Below are 23,091 nucleotides of genomic sequence, written 5' to 3' on the forward strand. Positions count from 1 at the left end.
TAAAATTAGCCTCCTATTTAATAGGATTGACTGTTGCCATTCATACGGCTTCAGCATTTTCTGCGGCATATATAAAGTTCGTATAGCAGTGGAGAAGAAATAAATGACTTGTTACTAATTGCTGCGAATTCTGCGTGAGAGTCTTGCAGAAATCTTGGCAGGAAGCAACATGACGATTAGTCCCGTTAAATGAGGCGAATCCATGTGCAGCTCCATTACAAATACACTAGATTTCTCTGACGTTTTTCTCGCATGTGAACATACTTACTGTTATCAGTAATATGCCATGGCGGGACTCAATTGCCTATTTACTAAAATATTTTTCCATGGTTTAAAAATTCTGGAAACTCACATTGGTATTGGTTTATTTCAATGGGTTACCCCTGTTTCTGATGTTGATGGCCTATGCTTAGGATGTGCCATCAATATTAGATATATGGGGGTCTGGCGCCTGGGACTCCCGCAGAACACCTGTACTGTTTACATATGATCAACTGCTCTGTGCTCTCGCTGTACAAACTGTAGCGGTGGATGTAGGCACTGAATGACTGCCCCATAGACATGAATAGGACAACACTTCAGTACCTACACTCTCTTAGTACAAGTGATCTGCATGGGTCTTGGGTGTTGGACCACTGCAGATCTTGACTTCAACTCCTCTATTTTTCTACAGCCCAGCTTTGGCTCAGACTCCTTCATAAAGGCTGACAACCATGGTCAGACAGCTGCTGGCAAAGTTCCTCTAATTCAGGGGAATTGCATGATGTAATTAGGAAGTCAGAAGCTGCCTCAGTGTTGCAAACCAATAGAGGGCGCTCACTGGAATGTGCAAGCCTGTCTTCCCTGATGTAGTTAGGATGACAGATTTCCAGTGAAGTAACCCGATAAAGGCTGCTCCCTTTAGCATCATGCTCGACCTTCCAAGAGGCCTTTATTTTGCAATGACGCTGGGATTATTACCAGGTATAGTCTCTCAATCGAGGACGGCCGTTTTGATGTACTTGCATCTCATCAGCTCGATGTAGAGAGGACTATAACCTGGTAGAGTTGAGAGGCTTAAACAGGGTTAAGGGGATATTGTCACTCCTTAGGGAGAGACCACCATATAGGTGTGTGGAGATTTATTAAGCCTTTAGCACTCCACTTCGTAAGGAACCATGGGAAGAATATGCAAATCTGTCTTCCATGATGTAATTAGGATGTCAGAAGCTGCCTCAGTGTTGCAAACCAATAGAGGGCACTCACTGGAATGTGCAAGCCTGTTGATTGAGAGACTATACCTGGTAATAATCCCAGCGTCATTGCAAAATAAAGGCCTCTTGGAAGGTCAAGCATGATGCTAAAGGGAGCAGCCTTTATTGGGTTATTTCACTGGAATTCTGACTTCCTAATTACATCATGGAAGACAGATTTGCATATTCTTCCCATGGTTCCTTGCGAAGTGGAGTGCTAAAGGCTTTATAAATCTCCACACACCTATATGGCGGTCTCTCCCTAAGGAGTGACAATATCCCCTTCAGGGGAATTGTCAGTGATTGTGACAGTAATGCAAAAGAGGAACAGAATGAAGAAAAGAGGCTTCACTGCCTCCTGAGGTGGAACAATCATGACCCTCAGGTGACACCAAACATATCTTCAACTGACCAAGAGAAGGAAGAACACTCTGGAAGAAATGGTCAACTATATCGTTTTATATAGGGACCTTTGTTTCATAGAACGTAGGATAACTCTTCTAAACTTTCTTCAATTCCTAAGAAATAATAAATAATCCAGCAGGTATATCTAAATATTAATATAATATTTAATAACTAATCATTTTATTCCGAGACTACTCAAAACTGGTCAGGACTCTGACTTCACAACTCTGGAGGTTTTTGATGACAGACTCCATGTAAGGGAATTTTCCATGTTGTCGACATGGTGTTTGGAGCCCTCATTTAGCATATACATGGTTCCCAACATATATCTTACCAAATGTAAAATTACCATTGTGCTCTAGTTACTCTATTTCATACAAAGCTATAAAGTTTAATCCTGTGCTACACATGTTCTTACAATGGGATCCTATAAGCGATATATCTCATTGTATGCCTATATACTGGGACAGGCTGCAGCCTACCTTGGATGAAGCCTCTGAACATGATGTGACTGGAGCCTTAAACATGGTAATTCTTGAAGCATTTATGTTTTCAGTAAGATTCCAAAGTAAACTAAGCTAATTCTAAAAAACATATACATTGGTCCCTCAAGTTACGGTGGTGCATGTAATGGTGTTTTCTCGACTATTGTCACTTTAAACCATGCATTGAGGAGCTATATGAGCTTACCGTATTTTTCGGACTATAAGACGCACTTTTTTTCCTCCCAATATGGGAGGAAAATGTGTGTGCGTCTTATAGTCCGAATGCAGCGTGTGCTGCGTCTGTGTCCTGTCTATGAGGAGCAGCACGGAGAGCAGCACGGTGCCTGCCTGCTCTGCCCCTCCTTCCCTGTCTGTGTCGCGTGTTTGCAGGAGCGAGATATGAGAGGCAGGGAAGTAGGGGCGGGCCAGACAGGTGAAGGAAGCGTGGTTTCAAGCTTGCCGAGAAAACCACGCCTCCTTCACCCGTCTGGCCCGCCCCTACTTCCCTGCCTGTGTGGCTTCATTGCAAGAGCCAGATCTGAGAGGCAGTGAAGGAGGGACGAGCCAGATGGGTGAAAGAGGCGTGTTTTCAAGTTTGCTTAGAAAACCACACCTCCTTCACCCGTCTGGCCCGCCCCTTTTTCTCTTCTTGCATAGCTTCACTGCAGGGTGTCTCTTTCCATCCATGGATGAGAATAGATAGATAGATAGATAGATAGATAGATAGATAGATAGATAGATTAGATAGATATGTTCAAATCACCCCCATATCCCTAGAATACATATAAAACAAAAACATTACTGTGAAACACATACACATTTGGTATCCCTGTGTCCGAAAGCCCCCGGTTCTATTTACATTGGTGAAATATTATATTATTAGGTTATTAAATATTTCACCAATTTTTTTCCTTAAAATTTTTTTTTTCCCTATTTTCCTCTTCTAAAACCTTTAGTGCGTCTTATGGTCCGAAAAATACGGTATATACTTGTCCAACATCATCTAGCATTTTTCAGCACAAGTACTGAAAGCATTTAATAAATGTCATTGACTTTCAGGGCGGATCTGAGTGAAGCGTATCATTAAAAAAAAATTGGGTCTGTCTTGTAAAGAATAGAATAATACTTCAAAGTATAAAAAGTGCTGCCACTGGCGTTTACAACTTAGGCTAGATTCTCATCTGTGTTAGAGATTCCATTAGGAGTGTCTAGAATTTCAGAGACAATAGTGCGTATTTTATTGTTCTGCACACTTGAAATACACTAGATTGTTTTATGTTTAGGTTTTTGATTTTTTTTCTCCACCTCCACCTGACATCTACTGCATATGGTCAACTTGGCAAAATGCATGATGTGGCACAAAAATGCAATGATGTTTAACGTATTTGTTTTTACTTGATCTTGTGACTTTGAGAAGACATTTGTGACAATAAATGCATTGTGTCTTTTAGACAACCCCTTGTTATATGACCTGTTATCGTGGTAGAGACAAACTTTTGTACATGGCTGATTCTAAAAGCCCATCTACAAATTATTGAAGCTATTATTAAAGCCTGGTTCACAGTGTCATGCTACTGCCTGTGAAATGGGATTTTCAGTCACCTTGTGTCAGATTGCTGAGCACACGCTTGCTCTCCCAGTGTAAGGACAGAGCATCTTCAACCTTCGACAGTTACGTGCATGGATTAATAGATTTGGTGATTATTTTATGTCTGGTTTGCTGATCACTAGAGATGAGCTAGTATTCGATTGAGTAGGTATTCGATCGAATACTACAATATTCAGAATACTCGTACTCTGTCGAATACCACGCGACAAACGCAGTAAAAATTTGATTCCCCTCTCACCTTCCCTGGTGCTTTTTTTACACCAATAACTATGCAGGGGAGATGGGACAGGAACTAGGACAACATAGGCATTTGAAAAAAACTTTGTGAAAGGAGTCTTATTGTCCAGTCATGTAGTAAGTTTCAGCTTTATATCTGTAATAATATTGCTATTATCAACAGGAGAGACAAAATAATTGCTGAGACTACTTCTCTCTGTCAAACTTACTCAAACCCCATAGCAAATTAGCTTTATTAGCAAAATTTACAGTCTTTTAGCTCTTTCCAAATCAAATGAGAATACTGTTTAACAGCTCTATACAGTATAATAATAGGGATGTAACAAGTGGTTTCTCAAGTGCTACTCAGAATGCCATTTCTAATGACAACTACAGGCGCAGGCTGGGTTCACAAGTTCAGGTGTATACATGCAGTTTTTTAAGCCAAAACCCAGAGGCGATTTGAAAAATAGAGAAATAGTATGTTTTCTGTACTGCATCTGAAAGACTGTGTATGTGAACCCACACTCAATAATTCATATCCCTTCATGAGGTTAGGGTTCCACAGTAAGATTTGTTCAGATTCTTGGATGAAGTATAGGGAACAGGTGCTACTGACTGTGAATAAAACTGTGTTGCTACTGAACAAACCTGACTGTAGAAATGCAGCCTAAGGGCCCTTCCACACGACCTGAGTCCCGTCCATAGAAAAGGGTCCATGTGTGCAATAGTTTCTGGACTGAACTGCCATGTGCATAGGAGTCACAATAATGCATTTATGATGTACTGAGCTCCCGAATTGCATAATATCATTATGTCAGTTCATTACTATAGTTATCAGATCATTCGGGAGCTCACTGTATCATTACTGAGTATAGAGTGCTATACCGGCAAAGCTAGATGGCAAACGGTTTGTTCAAACAACCATCCTGCTGCTTTCAGACTAGTGATGTGCCCCTTTTCAAAGACTGGGCAAAATGTCTGAGTACATCATACAAAAATGTCTAGCAGTTAAAGATATCTTGCCAGGAGGTATACTTGCCAAAAGTAGCCTCAAAGATCCTTTTTATAGGGCAGAGGGGGAATCAGTTTTACGCCCTCTTGAGGCAAGACTATAATCACTTGCCTACTGAGATCTGACATTTCTGAGTGTTTTCATTTTTATTTTTTTGTCAATTAGTGAATTTGGCATTTAGTTTTTCTTAAGCATTTAATAATGTGTGTATCAAGCCATGCATGTGTTTGCATGTGACCGTACTGAAAAGAGTCCTTGGAGACACTTTAAAGATTGTATTATTGAAGTGGTTAATGTCCTAATATGATATCAGAATCTGCTCTCTTTACATGCAAGAGCAATTTCCTGCTTTCCGATTCCCAGCAGAATACACAGTCCATTTATACTTGTGATATTTGTTCTTTGTTTTGTTTATGGAAACCGTATTTAATATGGTCTCTTTTCTTGTTCTAGGTGTGGAGTGGTTAACTCAAAGCCTGCACCATGCGTGAATACAAGCTGGTTGTCCTTGGGTCAGGTGGTGTTGGGAAGTCTGCATTGGTAAGTAGTTGGTTTATTATTAGTCATAGGGTTTGTTTTTTGTTTTGTTTTTTTTTATCAGTGGAGGTCTTGATACTCCCAAATGATCACAAGGACCAAATGGCAGAAGTGCTTGGAGATGAGAAATTCATATAGATGCTGAACATGTCTACCTTATTGCTCTAGCACTCTCTTAGGGGTCTTAACTCCTAGTACCCCGCTGATCCAAACCCTCTGATATGCTGCAGATTCTCCATACAGATTTGTGGGTGAAAAGCTCACAGTGTATTACCACATGCTGCTGAACAATATCTCTACCTACTGATATGGTGAAGATTTTTTTTAGCCACATTTTTGCACAGTTTTATATGGAGTTATCCTAAATCATAAACTCTGTAAATGTAGATTCTTGAAAGAGTTGTCTTCAGCTTGAACTTTTACTCGGTAGATTTCCAGTTTGAGTCTGTTCTGATTTTGCTGTTATCCGCTTAGTGCAACAGCTCAAATTGAGCAGCTAAACTAGGACAGAATTTAGAAAAAATAAAAAGAGAGAAAAAGTACTGAAACATTAGGGCTAGTTCACACGTGGGCAAAGGGGAGTTTTTTGACAGCGGATTTCGCTTCAAAATCAGCCCCTTTACAATGGAGCCCTATGTGAACAGCTAGCTTTTTTTTTCCGCTAGCTTTTTTTTCCACTAGCTTTTTTTTTCTGCTAGTTATTTTTCAGCTAGCAGAAAAAAGAAGCGACATGACCTTTCTTCAGGCGTTTTCCGCCTGAAGAAAGCAATAGAAGTGAATGGGAGGCAAAAACAGCGCAGGTTTTTTTCAGCACGGTTTTTTGCAAAAAACCGCTAGCTGTTTTTTGCAAAAAACTGCGCGGAAAAAAACGCTAGCGTTTTTTTTTTTAGCCCATTCACTTCTATAGGAGGGGAAAACAGCCTGGCTTTTTTTGGAAGCGGTTTTTACAAAAAAAAGCTCCAAAAAAAGCCTGGCAATGTCAAAAAAAAGCTTCCTAATTAGGAAGCGGTTTTTTTCAGGACCAAAATAAGCCAGGAGGTTTTTACGTGTGAACTAGCCCTTAGGGTCAGTTCACACGTGAAAACCGCCTAGCTTATTTGTGCGAGGTAAAAAACCTCGGGGAGTTTTTTTGACGCTGTTTTTTGCATTCCACGCGGTTTTTGACGAGGAGGGGAAAACAGCCTGGCTTTTTTTGGAAGCGGTTTTTACAAAAAAAAGCTCCAAAAAAAGCCTGGCAATGTCAAAAAAAAGCTTCCTAATTAGGAAGCGGTTTTTTTCAGGACCAAAATAAGCCAGGAGGTTTTTACGTGTGAACTAGCCCTTAGGGTCAGTTCACACGTGAAAACCGCCTAGCTTATTTGTGCGAGGTAAAAAACCTCGGGGAGTTTTTTTGACGCTGTTTTTTTGCATTCCACGCGGTTTTTGACGAGGTTTTTGACGCGGTTTTCGCTAGCGGTTTTTGCTAGGTTTTTTTTTCCCCTATATGTGCTATAGAAACTGCAGGCGAAAACCGCGCGGTTTTGTGTGCAAAAAACCGCGCGGTTTTTTACCGCGCGGTTTTCGCCTCCCATTCACTTCTATGCAATTCTTCAGGCGTTTTCCGCCTGAAGAAAGGTCATGTCGCTTCTTCAGGCGGAAAACGCTAGGAGGAAAAAAAAAGCTAGTGGTTTACATAGACCACCATGTTAAAGGAGAGGTTTTTGAAGCGAATTCCGCTGTCAAAAACCTCCCCTTTGCCCACGTGTGAACTAGCCCTAAGAGAAACCAACAGAGACAAATATTATAATGCTATGGAGTCGGTGGTGACGTTTAGAAAAATGGTGTCATTTGTTTGTTATAGTCAGCTCTGTTCCCTGTTCTTTCCTGTGTCAGATGCCTTGCGTCTGTTTGTTCTGGCACTCTCATTTATTAGTTTTTAGACTTGCACAGTGAGTTGAATGCTGATGGGGGAGGATGTTACTACTGCTAGGAGAAGGTGAGCTTTGTTGGCTGCTTGTTTTGTTTCTCCTTGGTAGTCTGAGGAAGTGGAAGGGTTAATGCTACCAACTTTGGAGAAATAAATAAGGAGACTTCACTGTGGCACCAACTGCTACCATCTTTTACAATATACTCAGAGGATCTGAATTTCAGAGAATGAAAAAAGTCACAGCAAACGCGTACATTACATGACTCCAGCACCTTACCAGTATAAATGCAACAAGGCCAAGTCACAGCAAAATACAAGAAACTAAAGAAACTAGCAAAGACGCTTACCTGTCACTACACACTGACCTGTCTCTACACAGACATGCTGTCATTTACTACAAGCGTAACTATAATGCAGTGTTACCTGTGCCTTTATACATAACCTTAGGCTCAATGGTGTCATCTGCAGCTCAGCCTGTAGCACAGCTCTGCTGCTGGTCCCACATTCTGCTACCCATTTTAGTGGTGCATGTGAGGGGCACTTTTCACTCATAAACCCTTTAGATGTCTCTATTGTCCCTATTTCTAAAGGATTTATTTCCTAAGATTTGGAAAATAACCTCCCCCTTTTACCCTTTCTGTAAAGAGAAGACTGGAAGAGAGGGACACTGCACCATTAGGCGAAAACTAGCACGTGAAACACCCCACAGTTGCTGCAGATGACATCACATGCCCTATTCCCTGCACAGGTTATGATGTCACAGCTCAGATTCACTATGTAGATAGTCTATAGGGGGGGGGCTACTTTTCACAACGTAATATATATGAAAAATACATACAATATAGAAGAACAGCAATATGAATGGAGCAAAGGAGCTGGGCAGGGAGCAACCTGTACAACCACTCATTGTATGTCCTGAAGGCAGGAGGGTCTTCATTGCACTGGTCACCTCTGGAAGCAAAGATGGAAGTGCCACCTGGGCAGCAAAGTGAGGTACTCCCACCCGAGACACTGATGGGATGCATACAAGCTTATCTTGCTGTCCTTAAGACACATGGGAGGCTGCTCCCACAATGCTTGGAGGATACTTGGGAAGCCTAAGGGGTAGACAAGATTGGGAGGGATTTAATGGCTGCAGTTACTAGAACTGGGATCTGAAGCCCTGAACCTTGATCAGGTCCTAAATTAGCTTTGAGATGCTTAGGAGAGGTGTCTGATGGATTTTACTTTGAATAGCTACAGAAGCCAAACTACACATTTTTAGTAGAATGTAAAATATAAAATCCACTTAAATTGCTCTGAAGACTTCTATAGCTATTAATTTTGGCTGGACACTCGAATCTCAGAATCCTGTTCCAAAGAAACTAGAACATGAAGGGGTGTGTAATATTGTGATTAATTACAGTCATAATTGTCAATGTTTTAAACAAAGGCTTAAAATAACGTGTTCATTAACTGTATGGGTCAGTGCAAAGTGTCCACTATAGCTGACCACTCGGTTCTAATTGGTCTCTATTGGTGACTCTCTAACGCCCACATGTTTAAACATTCAATTGAATGGTACAATACTAAAATTCTCAGAACAGCCCTGGTGAAAAGTACGGCACTCAATGTAAGCAATGAAGAGGCTGCAGTGCTTGTACAAGTGCTTTGGTCCCATCAAACGACCGACCACTGATGTGCTAAGAACCAGAACACAACTGATCTAAAACTCATGGCCTGTTTTTAAGGATAAGCCATCAATCGTAAAAATTTGGATAAACCCCTCTGACTGTGGAGTCAAATGTGATCGATTTTGGATGGAGCCAGAGTTGGGGGGGGGGGGGGGGAGTTACTGCCTAATAATATGAAATGATTAATATTTTTAATTTTATAGTAGACCATTTTTAATTATATGCAGAGTTTACTTTCATAGGAAATCAATCACTGGCTGTTTAATGAATTAGAGGAGCTTTACCAGGGCTGTCAGCCATTTGTGAAGGAAATAAAGTTGGAACAGGAGTGTAGGTCAGAAAGTGTAGGTGGAAAAGTAGAACAGTTGGTGGTTTGACCTACCAACTCCGCAGCCTTGCTTTCTCAGTCAGTGAACACATTGTGATTATATATAATAAACTGTATAGTGATCTGTGTATCATTATGAAATTAAGTGCATTAATATAGATTAAAGGTCTTATCCCGAGGATAGTTCTCTAATATCAGACCTGTGGGAGTATGATGCCCTACACTCTCACAGGCAGGTCACAAATTGAATGTCAGCGGAGGCATGGGATCCCTGTGGATAACTGGTTTGAAGTGGTAGTGGCACTCCTTTAGCACTGCTTCCAATTCACAGACCATGTAATAGCACATTCATTTGTCACTTAGTCATCAATTAATAAGCTTAGACGGCCACTTTAAAAGTGTTTTCCATAATGTCCCCATGACCGCATTTATTTCCACTGTAGCCGTCATGGTGGATTAATGGAAACCAAGGTACCAGTAAGACTAATTCCCATTTTCCATCACTTCTTCCTTGATGGCTTGAAATGTAGACAGTCTTAGTGGACTAATGGAAAATGAATTGCTAGTAAGTCTAACTCCTGTTTTCCATCCTACAAATTTTGATATCCCAAAGATAGGTCTCTAATATCAGACCTCTGGGGGCCTGACACCCTCCACTCCAACAGATCAGCAGTTCTTAGCAGATGATACACGGAGTATGGAGCAGGAAGCAGACAGTCACCGAGCTGGCCACTACACGGAGAACAGAGCTGCCTGCTTTCTGCTCCTTCTCTGTGTATCGGCTGTTGAGAACAGCTGATCAGTGGAGGTGCTGGTGTTCTACCCCCACCAATCTGGTTTCATGATCTATTTTTAGAATAGGTCACGAATATTTTTAGCCCAGAAAACACCTTTTAATTATGGTCCAATGTTCTACAAACGCTGTGTTCCTCACTTGACTGAATCTGACTAGAAAGATCAATAACATTATACTGCCTATTAAGTCTGCACTGCTAATGGGAATAGGGAGATGTTGCACTGCTTTTTCCAGAGACATTTAGATAAGCTTAGAACAGTATGTGACACCATTAATGAGAGAAGTGAGAGTTCCTGTGTACTTTATCTGTTTGTACTAGTCTCCAAGGCTTCCTGGTGCACATTCAATGGACAGGAAAGTCAGGCTGTTGGTTAACACAAGACTATGACTTAGCAATGGGAAAAGTGGCACATAAGCCGTTTATTACTGGCCACTATCATCCACCTCATACAGCACCGTAATCTGCTCTTTTGCATGGTAAAGAATTGTATGGTTTAAGGGATAATGGTTTATAGGATATTTTATTGCATATATTATATTTATGTTGTTTTTTCTTAAATATTTTTCTAAAGTACAATTTGTATTCTTGGTGATATGTCACATCATGTTAAACAATTATGTCCTAAACGCATCAGGTTACCTCTGTCTGTCTGTCTGTCACCATGTTAACCTAAAGTCATATCTTTTGTTGTGTAGCTGTATGCAAACTGGTGTTCTCTGAACAGGCCAGAAATGGAGCTGTAAGAAAGCAGCACTTTAAGGTTTATGGGAAAGCTGTGTTTTTTTTGTTTTTTTTTTCTTATTCAGATTTTGCCTGTTTTTTTTTTTTTTTTTTTTTTTTAAAGTCATACACAGGAGTGGCTACAACAGGAATAGAAAATACAAAGGAACCACTTATACATCCACCTTTTGCTCAATCCATACCTCGCTTTGGGTAAAAAAAACCCCAAAAAACAGGCAAATCCTGAACATAAAAAGCAGCATTTCTGCAATGTTTGGCCTTAGACCATTCACCAGCCTTAGACTATGATATTTTTCTTGAGTATGAATTTATAGAAAGTACAGAAAAGTCTTTCTGTCATGTCACCATGGTCACTACTTTATAAAAGAATTAATAATAAAGCTGGTTTGATCAGTTGCTTGAAAAAGTACAATTTAATACTATTTTTGCCCTTTTTTCTGCCTCATGCAGTTTGCATCTTTTAAGGCTATGTTCACACTACCGTTATTAATGTCTGCAGTAATCATGTAACCTAGTAACCATGCTCCAGTTAATGTAAGTTGTAATGAATAGGCGCTATCATCTGTCTTGTTTGTTTACTTTAGTAACTGCATCAAAAGTCCTGCATGCACAACTTTTTCTTCCATAAGAAAAGTAATAAAACATGACTTAAGAAAGCTTGATGTGAATACAGGTTGGACACCCAACAGAGGGGACGTTGTCTGCATCTGTCATTTAATGTTCGTTGTTCTCATCCTGTGACAGAGGACATTAAATAACTGTAGTGTAAACCCACCATAATGCTTGTCATTTTGTAATAGTCATTAATAGCTATTTTTGTTTTATTTTACAGACTGTCCAATTTGTTCAAGGAATTTTTGTTGAAAAATATGACCCCACAATAGAAGACTCTTATAGAAAGGTTGGTTATACAAATAACTTCTTCGGTGTCATACCTTTTATTTTCAGTATTTCATACTTGTACATTTGGGGTTTTCCATACAATGCACAAAAACAAGTACAATACTAACAATGACCAACTGTATAGTCTGTAGTCAGACTTCTATAGTGGTAATAGGAAAGATGTAGAATGGTTACCTAATGATATGTTGTGCTATGGTATTTGTAAAATTGTCACCTCTTAAGGACTCCTTCACACGGGGCAAGAGGGGGCAGATTTTGGCGCTGAATCCACGTCATAATCCGCCCCGTCACAATAGAGTTCTATGTAGACTGCTAGCTTACTTTTTTCCGTGAGCGGCATATTGCTACTCACGGAAAAAAGAAACTGGCTGTCCTTTCTTCAGGCAGATTCCACAGCTGATTCAAATACGCCTGCCACGGCTTCCGACACTCGCGGCAGCACGCTCCGGACTAGGCCCATTCATTTGGGCCTACTCCGGAGCGGGAAGCCGCGATTGTCATAAGCCGCAACAGGCGTATTCTGGTCCTATTCTGACGGGGCTTCCTGCGTCAAAATCGGGACAAAAATACGCCCCCCTTGCCCCATGTGAACTAGGCCTAAGGGTTTGCTGTGTTATGGGTTGTTTTTGTAACAATAAAAATTATGTAATGAAAGTTTTTTTTTTCCCCACCACAGACTTCGTATGTTGATAGGATATGCTATAATTTTGTCATCGGTAGGGTATAAATTCTTAAATAGCCTCCCTAACTCCCAAAACAGAGGGATTGCACCAGAAGCGGAGAGTGTTTTTGTATAAATGAATTCTGTAAAATTTAGGAATAACTCTTCACTCCTAACACTGTGTCATGGTTCCCTGACCGACTGTGATTTATGTCTAGTATTTTTCTTAGGCCCCATACACACTGTATTGTATTGCGCCCTTGTATGAGGTCCGAGTTTTACTGAGGTACAATACAGCTTTTTTGTTTTGTATATACCATACCCATATGCCGTAGGTACTGCTCACAGGTTCTATCTATTGGTCCTGTGTACAGTGCTTTCTGGGCATTGAATGGTTGGCATGGTAACTGTGCCACCCAGTGTGCAGTTGCAGCTTCCAGTATGCCTGAAATAAGATTGGGCAGTAGGATATCATAGGGGTTATGCTATAAGTAATAGTTACATATGTTTAAGGCTGGAAATAATACAGGTTTATCGAATCCAACTTGTACAGAAGCTTTATTTGTTAAGATAATAGAGAATATTGCCATTATTGGTGGATTTATTTTGTGCATATTTTGTAGAGAATACTACTTCACCTTCAGTGCTCAGTCATTGAAAAATCAGTTGTAGCAATACTCGTACATCATGTCTCAGTACGGTCTATGATTTACATTTACCCGAACTACAATAAGAAGCAATGTAAGAGCATCATGCTTTATAGCCCCAACACCTTCGCATTGCTTCTGCAGGTAAAAGTGGCCAAAAATTCCACCTGTAGGTTTATTCTATACATGTATACATATTGTAAAGAGTTAGCACTTGATATTTTTTTTCCATTCAAGCTCCACTGCACAAATACCCAGTCAAAGTCTGCAAATGATACTGTCAGCAGTTCCTGCAAAGTATTGCCATGGCCTTCCATTGCCTGCAGCTTTGGAAGGACATTGCTTGCACATCATTCTGACTGCAAGTGACATTTTATTCTTCTGCAATAGAAGTGTCATGTGCTGTTGCTGGACATCAGCTAGACAGAAGCTCTCTTATGTAAGAACAAACAGTGCCGGAAAAAAGTAGTGCAATTGTGTGATAATGTTGAACTATATAGTATATAGTTGAATTATTTTGGGACATAGACAAGAGATGCTTAGTGAGAGGAATTGTTAGGCTTTAGTATTCTCTCTGATAATAGGCCTTTTCTAACTTAAGATTGAGTTTGATTCCGTTTGTGGAATTGCTTTGGACCGAAATGATAAGATGTAATATGTTTTATTATCCATATCCTTCTTAAAAGGAATCTATCAGCAGGGAAATGGTGATGCAGTCATCCGCATTACCTAACAGTACCCAGTGCCAAAACCACCCCCACTCCTTTCTTTTTTTTTGAGTCTTGAAGTCTCAAGAAAACACCAGTCTTCAAGAAAATCAGCGTTTTCCTGAAACACAAATTGGCATCAGTGATAAAAAGTCATGCCCAGCATGGCTCCATGAAGTTCATCGACATCTTCACTGCCTCTCAGACACAAGGAAAGTGTTAGTTTCCCATGCCTGCGCGGTGCAGGTCCTGAAGCTTGCATTAGACGAATGGGTCTGCCTTGGGAGCTGTACTGTGCATCCACTGGCCACAAATGACTTATGTCTAAGAGGTGTGATAATAGTAAAGATGTCAATCAACTTCACAGCGTGGCTCCTGGCATGGTATTCAGGCTACACCACACCCTCCTATCTGGAAAAGGGTAAATTATCTTGAAAATGAAGCCAAAATTACAAAAAGATAAGGTATGGGGTTGCTTTTCAGACTGTTTACTTGCTAGGGAACGCAACTGGTTGCATTACCATGTTCCTGCAGACAGATTGGATTCCCTTTTAAGCCTTGTTATATTGCACAGATGGTAGATTTACGTCTACTCGCCTTTTATAGTTTTCGACACCTATATTTTTACCTTTTGTTTTCACAGCAAGTTGAAGTTGACGGTCAACAATGTATGCTCGAAATTTTAGACACAGCAGGAACGGTAAGTTTTTTGGATGTATGTGTGAGAGCAATGTGACATAAATTCACAAGCACTTTTTGATCCATGCCTGCCAGATTAACCATACAAAATGTACTTTTATAACATCTTATTATTGACATATTTTCCATATTGTTCCAGTGTTGTTTTGTTTGATAGCAGTAAGGGCTGAAGTAGTTAGCACGTCTAAAATAAACATATAGTTTAAATGGGTTGTCTAGTTCCCGACCAATATTAAGAGGCAAATGTTATTTGTATATTAAAAAAATCCTACTGTTTTCCAATATTCTTTCTGTATCAATTCATTCTGCTTACATCCAGTGGATAAAAATCAGTCCATGGTCATGTGATGGACACACAGGCACACAGCTCCTTATAGTTATAGCACAGTAATCAGACATCTGCCTGGAAACGAGCTGTGCACCTGTGTGTCCATCACATGACCATGGACTGTATATCACATGACCATAGACGGATTTTTATAAGCAGAATGAATGACAGCAAGCAGAGATCTAGAAAGAGGAATTAATACAGAAACAGTATTGGGAAAATTATATAACTTATATTATTTACTTATACAAACAATAATATTTGTGACTTTTGGTTTTAAAGCGGAAAACCCCTTTGGCTCAGTTCACACGGGGGGTCGCATACGGGCGGATTTTGACCATATTCTAACGTGGGAAGCTGCGTCAGAATATGTCAAAATCTCCCTGCCGTGACTTCCGACAGTTGCAGCACTCCGGTCTGGCGTAGGCCCAAATGAATGGGCCTAGTATGGAGCGTGCTGCCGCGAGGCAGCTGCCGCGGCGGCTGAATCAGTCGCCAATTCCGCCTGAAGAAAAGGGCATCTCGCTTATTTTTTTCGCTAGCGGCAACATGCCATTAGCGGAAAAAAGAACACTAGCTGTCTCCTTAGACCACCATTGTGAGGGGGCGGATTATGACATGGATTCCGCGCCACAATCCACCCCCTCTGTGCCAGTGTGAATGGGCCCTTTAAGTACAAAAGACAAACGTTAATAATGTTCAGACTTGCATCATGGAAATTGCAGACCGTAGTGTAACCTGCGTTTTTATTTCTACAGGAACAATTTACAGCAATGCGAGATCTTTATATGAAGAATGGACAAGGCTTTGCATTAGTGTACTCCATAACTGCACAGTCTACATTCAATGATTTACAGGACCTCAGAGAACAGATCCTCCGAGTCAAAGACACTGATGATGTAAGTGCTGTGCTGCTGACATGGTATAAGCTGTAAAGCTGTTTCCTACATATTTTACAAGTGTTTGTGGTGCTGACAACTGGTAACCATGTAGTCTAAGGATAACTCTGATCTATATTTGAGATCATCGTTCCCAGCCGTACCCTGTACCATGTGTAAATAAATGTGGTGTAACAGTGGACCATGTTAAGGTTTAGTCCCTGGACCATGTGCAGGAGTAATTGTACCGATTTTGGTTTTCAGATGTCTGATTTATAAACTGATCTAACATATTTTGGGTTAATTGTTTATTTTTTACCTTGATTATTACTTTATAGTTAAGAAAAGTTGGTTTGTACACATCACAAGTAAATATCCCTGGATGTGGCCTTCATTTATATTGTACTCCTGTATAGTGTTAAGCTGAATATCTATAATTTTCCCTACAGCATCACTTTGTCTTGTTATCTCTCTTCTAACTGAAAGTCTGCAAATGAATGGCATCCTCAGCAATATTCTGACTTATCTGATGAGTTCATTAATGCCCTGTATATATAATGTACTTCATAGTCAAATGCAGATATCAAATGCACCTAGGTGCTGTGTGGGAGGCATTACTTTTTCATCGCTCTTCTCCATAGTGATGAGATTTACTTCTCTGCAATTGTATTCAAGCTTTATTTAGTACAGTGCAGAATTGAAGTATTATCCACTTGGCTGCTCATATCAGCTTTGTACACAAGAATTATGTTTTCTACATGTTTGATAGAATTAATTCTCCCAGAAAACCCACTTGATTATCCGAGTGCGGCAGTACAAGAACACACAACGGTAATAAATCTGCTTACTCCGAACAGGAAACAGTGGGTCTCTTTTGCATCCTACTCTACAAGCGGAATGCCATGTGTGCTCTTCCTGTAGATGGCGCTGCAGTGTGTAGTCTTCAATAGCTAGGAAGTGGGGCTGTTCTTGGGCAAGCTTTTTAGCTTTTATGAGGATGGCATTGCCTTGAACAGAATTTGTGATGGTATAACAGGATCACTTCTGCTGTTACTTTCTATAGAGAGTCTTCTACATGTGTGGATAACAAATGGTTATGTGTGTATAAGTGAGTAAATGCACAGCACTATTGGTTTTGTGGGAGAGTTGAAAAGAAAACCAAACAAGTCATAAAACACTTTCCTCTAAATTGGCCGTAAAACTAGTATCACCACATCCTTTCATTGGCAAAGTTAATATATGTACTGTTGTTCTTGTTAATGCATTTTCATTTCCTGGTATACACATTATCACACAAAATAATTAAAAAAAAAAAGTAAATTTTGCATATTCTGGTTAGTGGGGTGTATGTGAGCTCTCAGCTGCAAAGACTTTTGCATACATACACTCACCGGCCACTTTATTAGGTACACCATGCTAGTAACGGGTTGGACCCCCTTTTGCCTTCAGAACTGCCTCAATTCTTTGTGGCATAGATTCAACAAGGTGCTGGAAGCATTCCTCAGAGATTTTGGTCCATATTGACATGATGGCATCACACAGTTGCCGCAGATTTGTCGGCTGCACATCCATGATGCGAATCTCCCGTTCCACCACATTCCAAAGATGCTCTATTGGATTGAGATCTGGTGACTGTGGAGGCCATTGGAGTACAGTGAACTCATTGTCATGTTCAAGAAACCAGTCTGAGATGATTCCAGCTTTATGACATGGCGCATTATCCTGCTGAAAGTAGCCATCAGATGTTGGGTACATTGTGGTCATAAAGGGATGGACATGGTCAGCAACAATACTCAGGTAGGCTTTGGCGTTGCAACGATGCTCAATTGGTACCAAGGGGCCCAAAGAGTGCCAAGAAAATATTCCCCACACCATGACACCACCACCACCAGCCTGAACCGTTGATACAAGGCAGGATGGATCCATGCTTTCATGTTGTTGACGCCAAATTCTGACCCTACCATCCGAATGTCGCAGCAGAAATCGAGACTCATCAGACCAGGCAACGTTTTTCCAATCTTCAATTGTCCAATTTCGATGAGCTTGTGCAAATTGTAGCCTCAGTTTCCTGTTCTTAGCTGAAAGGAGTGGCACCCAGTGTGGTCTTCTGCTGCTGTAGCCCATCTGCCTCAAAGTTCGACGTACTGTGCGTTCATAGATGCTCTTCTGGCTACCTTGGTTGTAACGGGTGGCTATTTGAGTCACTGTTGCCTTTCTATCAGCTCGAACCAGTCTGGCCATTCTCCTCTGACCTCTGGCATCAACAACGCATTTCCGCCCACAGAACTGCCGCTCACTGGATGTTTTTTCTTTTTCGGACCATTCTCTGTAAACCCTAGAGATGGTTGTGCGTGAAAATCCCAGTAGATCAGCAGTTTCTGAAATACTCAGACCAGCCCTTCTGGCACCAACAACCATGCCACGTTCAAAGGCACTCAAATCACCTTTCTTCCCCATACTGATGCTCGGTTTGAACTGCAGGAGATTGTCTTGACATGCCTAAATGCACTGGGTTGCCGCCATGTGATTGGCTGATTAGAAATTAAGTGTTAACGAGCAGTTGGACAGGTGTACCTAATAAAGTGGCCGGTGAGTGTATGTAACAGTGAGAAAGCAGACTCAGGGAAGTCATATTTGTTGTGCTAGTGTCTTTTACATTGCCCCTAGCCTCACTACAACAATTAGAAATGGTGGACTGGTGATGGGGGGGCTGCTGATCTTCATTCTCACTTGGTTGCTTTTATATAATTGTGTTTTACCTGCACTATTAGTATTCCTCTTGTGTACTGTGACAACAATGAATCGCATGGTTAGCTAACCAGAATGCCAGTAATAGCTTTCACAATTATAGAAATTGTATGTGCACGTGCTTCTTTACATCTCTTAGTGTATAGGCCTGATGGCAGTGCAGATTCCCTGCTAGGACTATATGCTAGGAATTTAGCCCACCAACGGGAAAAAGCCTTTGGCATTCTAATGTTGGTTTTGTTTTTATTTGCATAGATTTTGCCCCATTGTGCACTGGTCCACATTAGTACACAAGTCTCAAGCAGTACACAAACTGCCCTGTATGTGTGTCCAGAATGATAGCGCCCTCTTCTACATGGTGACTCCCCCTATGGCTCACCATGCAGAAGAGGGCGCTATCATTCTGGACACACATACAGGGCAGCAGCCCTGGCTCTTACCACCACCAAGCCTGGATGAGCCACAGAGCCCTGAGCAAACCCAATACCCCCAAACCAAGCATCAGCCATCTGCCCAGCCAAAACCCCCAACATGCCCTGAACAAGGCTCAAATAAAAGGAGTCCTTGAGAGAGACAAAGCGGTACATCGAGGAATGGAGAAGCGCAATAAATAACTCCAAGAAACTCACCGTGTACCAGTCATTGCAAAGGGACTACACCATGGCCACCTACCTGGAGAGTATATGCCACCCCAAACACAGACAGACCCTGAGCCGGTACAGACTGAGTGCCCACAACCTGGAGATGGAGACGGGGCGACACAGGCAGACGTACAAGCCACGGGAGAACAGACTGTGCCAGCATGTGACCAGGGGGCCCTAGAAGACGAGACCCACGTCTGCTTTCAAAGACTCTCTGCCCACATCCCAGACTTCACATCTGCAGATGAGAAGAGGAAACTCTACATCATACTGGGAGAAGAAGAGGCCACTGTGGAGATCGCTGCCCAATATGTGTCCAGCTGTCACCAAATAAGAGGAAGATAAGACCCCACGGACTGTTATACCCCCAATCACTCACCCCCCACCATACCCATCACTCCCTCCCTCCCAACCCCCAACTCTCCCCCCCTAACCCCCAACTCTCCCCCCCTAACCCCCAACTCTCCCCCCCCCTAACCCCTAACTCCCCCCCCCCCACACACACACACACACGCACGCACACTTTACTAGCTTTGGCAATGCCAAATATCTATTCGGACGTGCCAATAAAGCCTGTTTGGTTTGATTTGATTTGTCTTCTCTCAAACAAAGCCCGTAACTATTGCCTATTTCCCGAATGGTTTCTTTAAGTAAGAGTCTGTGAGCATCTAACCAATAAACTTAATTATCTTTTCAGTGTATTGGGGAGAAATTTACTGCACTTATTGGATGTTCACACTGATCTCATTCTTCAGGAAGCAAACCTGATGCAAGCTTCCTTCTGCCATGTTTTTACATTAGTGTGAATGCAAACAAGGGGTTCTGTGTCTGCAACAGTTACTGTCGCCTTTAAAGTCTGTTGCTCATCTGTTATACAGCGAATAATAACGGTAATGTGAACCTACCCTAAGAGGCTCCATCCTCTTAGTAATTCAGATGCATTCCCATATGCCAGAATTGAAACCCACGCCAGTCAGAAAATGACATTGATTTCCTATATACCTTAAGCCAGTCTTTGCTGCAAAAAGATCCATGCACCAAAGAAGCGTGACTTGTATTCCTACATATGCCATTTTTAATAATGTTGTAAAGATATAGTCTAATTTCTAACCATTGTTTTAATGTCTAGGTGCCAATGATTTTGGTTGGGAACAAATGTGACTTGGAAGATGAAAGGGTTGTTGGCAAAGAACAGGGGCAGAATCTAGCAAGACAGTGGAACAATTGTGCATTCCTGGAGTCTTCTGCCAAGTCCAAGATTAATGTCAATGAGGTAAGTATTATATCAATAGTTAAGTTATTAAAATTTTTGTATGTGTAGGGTTTACTGAGGTCAGATATTTGTAATAAGCATATTTCACCATGGTTTGCAGTGTTTGTGGTTAAAAGCTTGTCATTTAGTGCTCTGGACTATGTTATTACACAGGTCTGCGACTAAAAAGCTGTTTATTTTCGGATAATTTCCATGTATGTTGATGTGCTGAAAACAAATAACACATTGAAAAAATAAAAAATAATTAAAATAAAATTATTTAACATTTTTGATAATACTTGATAATACTCGTCTATGGACGAGCACTGTGAGCAGAGGGAGGGGCGTTCCTCTCCGCTCACACTGTACAGAGCGATAGGCACTTCTGTGGAGAAGGACGTTCCTGACAGACTGTCAGAAATGCCCTTCTGATTGTAAAGAGCTACGGTATCGGGACCGATAGCGCTTTACCCAGGGCACAGATCGGGAAAGCCGATTGATGTTGGATGAAAACATGTTTGCCTCCGTGTATATAAACAACTCCTCCCACCATGACATATAAATGTTTGCCAATGATGGGGAAAAGCGGGCCCCCATCGGGGCTCCGCAAATGGTAAAGAAGGAAAGATCTTTACTACTTAGGGACAATGACAAAAGGAAAAACAGAACCAAAGAGCAACATAAAGGAATGTATTTCTGTACAAACTATAGCAACAACTATAAAGAAATAACGAGCATAGTACGAAAGTACTTACCCATACTCTATCAGGATACCATCCTCACAGAAATTTTAAATGAAGGGTGCAAATTTGTTTCTAGGAAGGGAAGGTCTTTATCAGACATGCTCTCCCCAAGTAATCTTCCAAAAATAACAACTGATAATAAGGATACATGGCTGACTTATCGGGGCTTCCACAAATGTGGAGCACCACGATGTCAGTCATGTAAATATGCCAAAAAAGGTAGCTCTTTTGTCAATAAGGTTTCCCAAAAAAATTATACAATACGAAGTTTTTTGAATTGCAAGTCGGACCATGTAGTATATGTTATTTGGTGCAATGCATGTGACATGTATTATGTTGGGTGTACCACTCGTATGCTAAAGGTTAGAATAGCTGAGCACATAGCAGATGCAACCAAAATAACTACAGGTAGTATTTCAGGTGCATCCAAACATTTTCACCAACAGCATCAGGGATCCCTGCAAACGGTCCAATTTTGGGCGATAGAACGCGTAGAAAAACCACTGAGAGGGGGGGACTGGAAGAGAAAATTATTAAAAAGAGAATTCTTTTGGATTCTTGAATTAGGAACAAGATTTCCAGCTGGTCTGAATTATAAAACTGACCTGTCATATTTATATCAATAATAGTAATACATGGTGATATTTTGCAACATAAAAACAAAATAGAATAAAATAATACAAAAATATAAACAATAAAATGTACATCCTCAACAACAGAGTCAGTACTTGCTTCTAGATAGAAAAGTAGTTAGATAAAAAAAAGGGATCAGACTAACCTCTGTCAACACACATATTACGGTGGCACCTATCTTTATTTTTGGCATACAATAATAAGCTGTCCTGCAGGTCTCGCGGAGACATCAGAGTCGGTGATTGGTATCAGGATATGAGACATCACATGACTCATGTTTTACATGTTCCCATAACAACCATAGTCACGTACAAACCAGGGGGTAGGATACCACGTGATAGACGCAAAACGTGCTACTATAGCAACAAAATAAACGTCGTGGTAATACATAGTGAAGGACATGGATTGTTTTGCCCAAAGTGAGAGCGTCACTCCCAACATAGATTCCACCACAGTAAGTAAATATTGCAGTGTAATAATGGAAGGTGTAGTTTTTGTAGGTAGATATTTCTTATTTCACATATTCTCGTAATCCTATTTAATGGGGAAAGTCCATAATAACAGTTTTTTCGGCAATTCCGATATGTAAAGCAGGAGTGTATTCAAAATATTTATACTCAAATGGAACACGGTCAAATTCAAGATATTTTATATGGTTTTTATGTGTAATACATAATTGTATTGATGTTGTATTGTATTGTGAAGTGAATATATGTTTTGTGGGTATGTTATTTTGTTGAATCACAACTGTGGCTAGACTACATTACAGCTGTAGCAGATACGGATTAATTAACATCTAACCTAGGAGAGGGTATAAAGCCACAGTTTTCTCATTCAGTCTTTACTTCGCCATGAGGAAGGGGCTTTGACCCTGAAACGCGTAGGCGGCTAAAGTTTTTTTCGTGTATCCATTGTCCTATGTAACCCAAGTATCGTCTATATGTAAGTGCTGTGTCTTTTTGCTATTTTTTACTGGTTTCTGGTGATTGTGGAATTTTAAATGGCTCAATTAAAAGTATGTAAATCTTTTAAGTCTACACTAGACTGGATGCTGAATCACTATTTTTTTCTGGGACTGTCTAACAATACCTGTACCGGCAGGGTTTAGTTTTTCGTGCATCAGTGCTAGTATATTACACAATGGGATCACACAAAACACCAAGGCTGTGATATACAATTTTTAAAGTATATAGAACTGCCTGTGCCCAATTCAATGAAAGGTCCTCTTTTAAGGTATTGCCTTATTTAACTTAGTTATCTAAATTGTCAGGAAATGTGGTGTCCTATGACAAAATGAAAGTCATTTT

The 23,091-nt window shown here is 40.8% G+C and overlaps 1 protein-coding gene across 1 annotated transcript in view; it reads left to right on the forward strand.

Annotated features, from left to right (window-relative positions):
• The window catches only part of RAP1B (RAP1B, member of RAS oncogene family), a 44,496-nt gene that overhangs the window by 16,902 nt on the left and 4,503 nt on the right, over positions 1-23,091 (forward strand). The window contains exons 2-6 of the mRNA XM_075274439.1: positions 5,416-5,502; positions 11,777-11,845; positions 14,506-14,562; positions 15,648-15,788; positions 20,286-20,429. Coding sequence (XP_075130540.1) covers positions 5,446-5,502; positions 11,777-11,845; positions 14,506-14,562; positions 15,648-15,788; positions 20,286-20,429 — 468 coding nt within the window. The 5' untranslated portion in view covers positions 5,416-5,445. The remainder of the gene's footprint in view (positions 1-5,415; positions 5,503-11,776; positions 11,846-14,505; positions 14,563-15,647; positions 15,789-20,285; positions 20,430-23,091) is intronic.

The sequence above is a fragment of the Leptodactylus fuscus genome, chromosome 5, assembly GCF_031893055.1.
Source record: "Leptodactylus fuscus isolate aLepFus1 chromosome 5, aLepFus1.hap2, whole genome shotgun sequence".
Taxonomy (NCBI): Eukaryota; Metazoa; Chordata; class Amphibia; order Anura; family Leptodactylidae; genus Leptodactylus; species Leptodactylus fuscus.